Raw genomic sequence first — 8,565 nt, 5'->3', positions numbered from 1 at the left:
TACCGGAGGAGATGTGTGTATGTGTTCGAGCACACGATACATTTTTGGTCCAAGATTTATGGGTGTGCCCCAGGAACCAACCAACCAACCAAGCGCGAACCAACCCGCAGAAAGCTCGAAGTGAGCCCCGCGCGGCCACGGTCTTTGACGTCGACGACGATGACGACCCTTCTGGTGACTGCTGCTGCTGCATTTCCTTGATGGATATCGATCACGGTGGATCGACCACGATTATTTTTCTTTCGAACGCTTTTGCGGCAGCTTCTCTCGCTTTCGCTCTCTGCACCTCCTCCTCTGTCGTGTTGTTGCATTGCATACAATCCGGCGCGTGATGCGACACGGTCTTCAGATGACTTTCAAATGTTTATTAAACAATTTATTTATAGCTTTATATTTGCAAACCGACACGCACGCGCGCGCGCGCGCCCTTTCGTGCCCTCTCCACGGCCAATCAAACCACGCCAAACAACGCTTTGCATTTGTATTCGCGACCACGGGCCTGTCTGCTGCTAGTTCCGTTAAGTGTTTTTTTGCTTGCTTATCGCTTATACCCGCGAGAGAGTCCTACACGTAGCAGGACCCACTGGTTAATGTACACTTTACACCGTTTACCACCTTCGCTCCCTTTCTCTAAACCATTCACTATTGTAATCGCTAACTGCGTATTGATCGCCTCTTAACAACGCCTGGTTGTCACCGTTGGACACACGCTCCTACTCCTTCTTTCTCTTCCTCTCCTTTATCCCTCACTCGCTGCAGTCGTTTGGTCTCAAGTTGTTAGTTGTCATTTGTGGGTTTTTGGATTAGTTTTAGGTTTCGGTTTCGTTAAAACGTCGTTGAAAAGGGTAAAAAACCGGGGAAAACTCTTCTCATTTGGCATTCTGTGGGGTGAGTGAGGGGGAGGAGAGCTGAAGAGGGTGTTCATGGGGTGAGCTATGGTGAGCTTTTTAGTGACCATGACGTCACTGCGAGGAACGTAAGATGGGTGCTACACAGAGAGAGAGCGAATGTCCTGTGATGGATGGGTTCTTACTCTATATTTGTTCTGACAGATTGGTTGATTCCGGCGCCATTTTTGCGCCCCTGAAGTGGAACCTGGCACTGCACTACTGACTGACTGACTGACTGACTGATTGTTGCATTGAGCAGCGCTACTGGTGGTTTGTTTGAGTGTTTGTTTGTGATTGGTTTGAATGAACTAACCTCGCCGAAGTCGATCTCTGGTCATCGATTGTGCAACACTACTACGGTTTGATACATCGCGGGTTCGTCGATGAGAATTGATTCAAATTTTGCTAATGCACGGGACACTTCTGTAGCTTCTTACAGCGTACACCTGGTGCTGGTGGCTCTCAACAGTGCTCTGATCAAACACTAAAGGTTTTCCTTTGGATAAGGAGAAGAGTTTTAGAAGGAAGATTTGGTTTTTTGGAAGTAACCGAAAACTGAGGATCAAACGAAAGGGGGAAGTGAAGTCAAACCAAAACAAAAAATCAAAACCACTACTCTACCAAGGGAAGGCCAGAACCGAACGATGCACACACAATTGGATGGAAGGATTGAAATCGAGTACGGCCGACGGTCCACGGGACCGACAAATGAGATTCACGCACACGCTAAACGTACGCGATTATGTACAGATCATGCTGCTGCTGCTGCTGCTGCGGTGTCAACGAGGTGAAAATGGGAGAACACGGTTTTTGGGACGACAAACAAAGGTAATGTGGAGTGGTGCGTTTGCGATGCTTCACCATCACTGGTGTGCGCGCCCGCGTGGCATTCGATTTCTATTGCAACGTGGAAATGCTGGATGGGCTAAGAGATGGTGGTAGAATACACAATACGTACATTAATCTTATTTATATCACATTTAGGTTTTGACGAGTTTTTCCTCCATTTTTGGTATTATGTCTGCATGGAACTTAGAATTTCAGATTTCACCTTTCGATGTTTTGTTGGGGAGTTGGGAGCCACAGAGATGGAACTTATAAACGGAAATAGACCAACAATTCACGCAAACAAAAACGCTACTCAATGAGGAATACAACGAGGAAGGAGCCAGACAGATGGCCAGGAAGTAAGAAGTGTCCTTTTTCTCAAATTCTCGCAACCATCTAACTTGACAGTTCCCCTTTTCCATATTCTACTGCCATTTTTGTCTACATGATCGTGGTTTATGTACAATTCGCTGCCGTGTACAATGTTTACATTTAAGACTTGATGATGCTCACGATGTTGATGATGATGATGATGATGAAGCGCTTCACGGTGACATTCAAATACGATGATGCACCATGCCATCGGGTGGATGAGTGGTGGAACTGGAACTACTTGCACTTGCACCTTTTCTGCAGCGAACGTTCGAACGCATGTTCGCTTGCACCTGTGGCTGTGGTCGTGCGCTTGTTGGTTGGCAGCAACCCAGCCTACTATGTTGTTTATGTTCCCTTATTACGTACGCGCCCACGTTTGCTCCTACTTTGCGGTTGTTGGATTGGAGGTTTAGAATTTAATATGTTTCCATTGGAGTGTTTTCTGGGTGTATGTGTGTCTCTGTCAGAGTGTGTGCGTACGGTTGAGTGTGTATGTGTCTGTATGTGTGTATGTATTGGTGTGATATGCAATAGAATGTGACGAAGACGTTCACAGTGGCGGTGACAGTATCAGCGTCCGACCGTACTCCCCAGGCCGTGATGATGACCCCGCCCGGTCGCCCAGTGGCCAGTGCCATTCGCGGATCATCACGTCCTCGGTCCCGAGTAGCGGCAGTACGAGCGCCCCAGTATGTCTTCCGGTGGTATCGATTGGTCAATCGGCAGCATTCCCTGACCTTCCAGCTGATCCCGTACCTGTTGAAGCGAAGGTGACCGATCAGGCGATGAGCGGCACACGGAACGGAGTCATCTCAATGGCAATCACCTACCTGTTCGACTTGCCGGAACACTCGTATCAGATTCCGGCCCGCCAGCTTCGCTATGTCCGCCTCGGTCCACCGTTCCGATTCCAGCAGCTCGGCGAACAGATAAGGATACCGGGACACATCCTCCAGTCCCTGTGGTACACTGTGAGAGAAACAGAGAAAAAGATAGAGGAAAGAAAATGCATCAAATAAGGGACTTTCTTCTGAGGGGACCGAGCAATGCCAATCGAATCGGCTTACAGGTTCACTCCATCGTATCCGGCACCAATGCCGACGTGGTCCACACCCGCTACGTCCCGTATGTGATTGATGTGCGCTAGTGAGAGTGGGAGGAGAAAGCATAGAACATAATGAAGGAGGTGAGCATCTCATCAACAAAAAAACGTCGTTGTTTTTTTTTGGATTAAAAATCCCCAAAAACTCCCCGAAAACTCCACCAGCACCGTCGTCGTCGTCGTGGTCGTGGTCATCGTAATTCCAATTTATTGCAAGGCAACGCGAGCTTGATCGCGTGAAGGGCGTAAAAAGCATAAGAAGCTGAAGGAGGGGCGGCGGGGCCCACATTTATGCGTTATTCAAGCGCCAGTGACCCCTTTTTCACCCATTGACCATCGAGGGTCAGACTGGATCGTGCTGAATTATGAAGTACTAGGGGATGAAAGCTGCTGATGGTGCCACCCGCTCTCAACCCGCCCTTGGGATGAAAAAAAAAGAGACAGAAAATCGCTGACCCCTTTGGCTCATGCATCGCAAAATATTATTTATTTTTTGTTCTATAAACTGAAACACCCCGAACCTTCTTTACTTTCCTCTCGCTCATTCTACCCCCTCCCCCCCCCCCCCCTCACTCGCAGCCCAATGAATTCATTATCCATTACCGACACCCATGGCCGGGTTGGAACCTGGGCGGAAATTGAGTTGCTCCATATTTCAGTCTTTTTTAATGATACACGAACCGCACCCTCCTGGCACCCTAGGGCTGACCCCGTGTCCAGCACCAGCTCGAACATTATTCGTTTCCGCCGCTTTGCATTAGAGAACAAGAGCCGTGGGTTGGGGAGTTTTTCGGGGGATTATTTATGCGCTGCACACAGCACTACTTACCCACAACGTCCTTAAGTGTGGCCTTTTCGCCGCAGCTCACGAAATGAGGATAGAATGCAACCATGACCAGGCCCCCGTTAACGGCCTGCATCCGGTTCCGGTCCGTGGGGTCCAGTACAGTTCGTTCGTTCGTTCGTTCGTTCGTCAGGTTTTTGGAGTTTGAACCGGGGTGTTGGAGGTGGTGGTGGTGGTGCACGATGTCAAATTGGTAGCGGAAATTGGTTTTTCCGAGGTCAGCCCGGTCCGGACGGTCCAGCGCCGGGTGTCATTTTGTTTTCGGTTTTTGAAGCCACACGGCGGTCACCGGTGGTCCCAAGCGACACCAGGGTGGCATAGCGATGGTGGCCATCGTGGTTGAAATCACGGCCACCACGGTCACCAGACCGCGCGGAATGATGATGATGATGATGTGTTCCAGATTCGACGACGTTCGACGATGGAGAGAAAGAGAGAGAGCGAGGGAAGCAGTAAAAAAAGAGAAAAAGAGAGAGAGAGTAAGAAGAATGTACAAAACATTGGCGTGCACCGACTACTGGTCACTCGGTAATCACTATACAGTCTGCAAATCCAACGCAAAACAAAAAAAAAACGATCGCACCGAAATTTTAGAGAGTAAACCATCCGAGGAGGCTAAGTGCACGGACGGATTCGCGTGACAAACACGGCAGGACACGTCGGACAGCTCACGACATTGACAGCTGCTGCGTGGCAAGCAACCAAAGAACCACGCCAATGAGATGGTGGCTGCGACCTGCTGCGGCTGTGGTTGAATTGAAATATTCATATTTTTGATGCTGATTTTTAATTAATTTTTTGTTATTCTTAGCAAGCCGGCCGGCCGGTCCTGGAAGGTCGCGAGGTGACTCTATGAAATCAGCGAATTACCGGCGGACCGGCGATGGTTTCAAGATGGGTTTGGCATGGCAAAATATCACCGGACCGCGAGTGCGCCACGATCACCGGAATGGGATGTAGCCACTCCCGTTGGCTGCATCCGAGAAGGCGTCCAGCGTGCGTAGAACAAGAGCACCTCCGGAACACAATGTTCGAGCTCTATATTAAATTTCATCAAATTATGCAAATATTTAGGAGACGGTACCGACCGGTCAGCGGCCACAGAAAACGCTCCCGGTGGCCAACTCCCAGCCAGCCAAACACACACTCACTCCGGAGCGAACATACAAAGTCCACTAACGAAAAGGGTAAGGTAGATTTTTCGAACGCGAGGGAAAAGAGGCCGGGCATATGGTTTGGTGTAGTCGTGGACGCCAGCTTGCCGGTTTCATGTGGACAGAGGGAGCGACGTGGGTGCCTCTGTTTGGTCAACGGATCAGCCAGGGCAGGGCAGGGCAGTGCCGGTCAAAGAATAGGTACGAGATGAATTTTCATTTTAATTTTCCTTCGCTCCTTCCCACGTTCCTAACTTCATTAGCCGGACAGGGCCGGACCGTGGGTTGTGGATTTTTTAATTGGCCATCCACCGGCCCTGTGGGTGTGTGCTTTTGTGTGTGTGTCTTGGATTCGCATTCGCCGACAATTAAATCATTTCCGTGCTGGAATGATGAGGACGACGGAGCTACTTACGATGCGCTTCAGTACGTGGTCGGGCACATTCCGGGAGCTGTTACAGATGGCATGGGCGGACGAGTGGGAGAAGATGACGGGCGCTCTGGAGGTGGCGAGTGCATCGAGCATGGTCGGCACGGAGACGTGCGACAGATCGACGATCATCCCCAGCCGGTTCATCTCGGTGACGACGAGCGTTCCGAAGTGGGAGAGACCGCCGATGTGGGGCACCCGGCCCGGCTCATCAACTTTGCAACAGTCCGCCCACGGTGTGTTGCAGGTGTGCGTGAGCGTTAGGTAGCGGGCACCGAGCTGATAGAATGTCCGCAGCACACCCAGGCTGGTACCGATCGAGTGGCCACCCTCGATGCCGATCAAGCTGGCCAGTTTCCCCGACCGATGGCTTTCCTCGATTCCTGTGTGAATGAGGGAGAGAGAGAGAGAGAACGATGCATTAGCTGATAGTCGATTGATTGCGGTAAGAAACTCCTTCTTCCATCGCCCACAGAGTGGTTCAAACTACTTCGATCTAATTGAAAAGCTCTCTTCCTTTCGGGAGGAGATCACCGGGGCTCCAATTGGTGATGCAAATCATCATGCAGCATCACCACCACCGCCGGTATGGCAGCATACCCAATGCTCGTTTGAAGCGAATGAAGGGAAATTGGCTGCAAAAGTTTACCATAATGCTATTCACTTTCATTATTCCATTGCGGTGCATTTGCTATTTCTAAGTCAATATCCTGAGCGAATTACGAATATGTTTCCGTTTTGAGTAATGCGTTCTGCTAAAATCTCATGACGCTGTAAACTGCAACTGGCGTTTGCATAACTTCATCGAATGATGCCGTGGATAATGCTGAACATTATCCACAGTTCATTAGAGACTTGCTTCCGCCATTCTAATGTAATGAGACCAGATCGATAGCGATGATTGAACCATGCAGGTTTACTCGAATAAGAAAGACAAACAATCGTACAATTTTGCTTGCTTTTCTAGTTTTGATGGAGAAGCAAAGTGTTTGAATTACTAACGGATTTTAATGACTTGACTATCACAAGCTACTCGTATCCTTTTAGTGCTGATGATGAAGATTATCAAGGCAGGGCTGTTTTAGAAAATTAACACGCTTGATAATAACAGATTATGTAAGTAGAATCAAGAAGAGCATGGTTGTCTATAAACGTTCCTGCATTTTAGAATGTTCAATACTATGCTAACGCATTGGGGTATAAAAATCCGCTGTTGTGATACGATCGTTACGTAACGAAAATGAAGTGAAATCAACAAAAAAAACATGACTAACATATACCAAAAATGGAAATATTAAAGTGTATCATTCTTTTATCGAGTCCATTACAGTCCTTACATAGGTTCTGTTGTAAGACGCCTAGACGTCAGACAAAGTATTTATCTTGAAAATCTCTCTTCCTTTTAGAAAATCATTTATGTATTTAATAATGATCCAAAGTTTTCAATTATTTTATACAAAAGCGTATTAATCTTCTCCGCAAAGCACGAGTTATTTCCCTATCTATTTTAGTAGTGCTTTTTATGAACACGAAAGAATATGAGAATGCAATCTGGAGGTTTATTATTTTAGGTACGCTTGCAGTTTGTGCAAACAAAATTTAACAAAATTATAATAAATGAAAAACCGTGTCAATGGTCGTGGTTCTTTGTTTCCCAAGCGTTTCAATGATGATTGGTTGCATTTTAGACGTTCCGCTATTCTCTGCTTGTCTCCAGTTTCACTCATAAGTTTATCGATGCACTAATGCCACATCAATGTTGTTTCATTTAGCTCGCAACGAATGGTTTGAAACATCATCACTAAAGTAAACGGACATGGAACAAGCTCCTCTCGTTCCTCTACTTACCATCGGCCGTGGTGACGAGGGCCATGTGCTGCGGATACAGATTGACGAGCCGCCGGATGAGATCGATTTGCTCCAGCGTTAATTGCACTGCGTCCAAATGTTGCGACGAACAGGGCGCATAAGCCGACCAGAACTGAAAGAAACGAAAGACCGCGAGCGCGATTTGAGAAACTCGTGAACACGAGAACGACCGCATTCGTAGAGCCACGGTGATGTTCAGATTAAACATTTACTCTACTCCGTACCGCGCACGCAATCACGCTGGAGTCGTAAATTGCCACGCCGTCGTCAACGTCGTTGTCGTTGCCGTACTCCGCAGCGAGCGTGCTGCGGCACAAACATCATCTTCTCTCATTTCTCGGTTAGCCGGTTTGTGTGCGAAATGATTTACGCGAATCGTGAGGGAATCGCCCGAGTTCCCACTCCCCTTTTCTTGGCTACTGTCTTCCGGTTGTCATAAAAGAAAAGAACGGCGTTGTAACCGATTTGCGGAGACCTCGGGAACACGCACAGTACCACGAGAGAGCGAATGTGAGACTCCAGCCGCAGTTTAAAGGGTTCGAACAACAACCAAAGCATTCCAAATTGACTAAACCTCCCGTGACAGGTTGAACAGTGGCGAGCCCAAAGAGTGGAAGCGAAGTGATAAGCACAATCACGAGACCTCACGAGAAAGATAAGCCGAAAGCCGAAGTCGTGAAGGAAGCAAAACCCTTCCCTCGTCAAGCCCTTCATCGTCCCAGGACCAGGTGCTTGACTTGACCTTTTACGCTGGCGGGATGCTGGCTGGTCCGTGGCGAGGTCCGAGATTCCGAAAGAAGATTGGGACCCGCCGGGACCAGTCGGGGGGCGTGTACACCACCTTCACCGCGGGGGTGTCTCCGGGGAACAATCAAAACCAAAGTTCTAACCCCCTTACCCCGACACCCCTCCCCCGGTTATGGTAAACTCCTTACCAAGTGGAAGACAAAAGAAACATAACTTTGGCTCCGGCTCCAGGTCCGACCCTCGATTCTCGGGCAGGTGGCCGGCGCCTGTGGTTTGCCTTTTTTGGGAGGGAGGGTTCTTCGCTACCCTTTCTTGTTTGAGGGAGG

At 48.7% G+C, this 8,565-nt stretch overlaps 1 protein-coding gene across 1 annotated transcript in view; it reads right to left on the bottom strand.

The window, feature by feature from the left end:
* Positions 1 to 445: 445 nt before the first annotated feature.
* The window catches only part of LOC126570964 (dipeptidase 1), an 11,787-nt gene continuing 3,667 nt past the window's right edge, over positions 446 to 8,565 (bottom strand). The window contains exons 3-8 of the mRNA XM_050229122.1: positions 7,472 to 7,604; positions 5,609 to 6,006; positions 4,025 to 4,109; positions 3,161 to 3,236; positions 2,924 to 3,062; positions 446 to 2,849 (exon numbers count right to left, since the gene is read on the bottom strand). Coding sequence (XP_050085079.1) covers positions 2,742 to 2,849; positions 2,924 to 3,062; positions 3,161 to 3,236; positions 4,025 to 4,109; positions 5,609 to 6,006; positions 7,472 to 7,604 — 939 coding nt within the window. The 3' untranslated portion in view covers positions 446 to 2,741. The remainder of the gene's footprint in view (positions 2,850 to 2,923; positions 3,063 to 3,160; positions 3,237 to 4,024; positions 4,110 to 5,608; positions 6,007 to 7,471; positions 7,605 to 8,565) is intronic.

This window comes from Anopheles aquasalis, chromosome 2 (genome assembly GCF_943734665.1).
Source record: "Anopheles aquasalis chromosome 2, idAnoAquaMG_Q_19, whole genome shotgun sequence".
NCBI lineage: Eukaryota > Metazoa > Arthropoda > Insecta > Diptera > Culicidae > Anopheles > Anopheles aquasalis.
The sequence above is the reverse complement of the archived record's forward strand: the minus strand, read 5'-3'. Positions and strand labels throughout refer to the sequence as shown.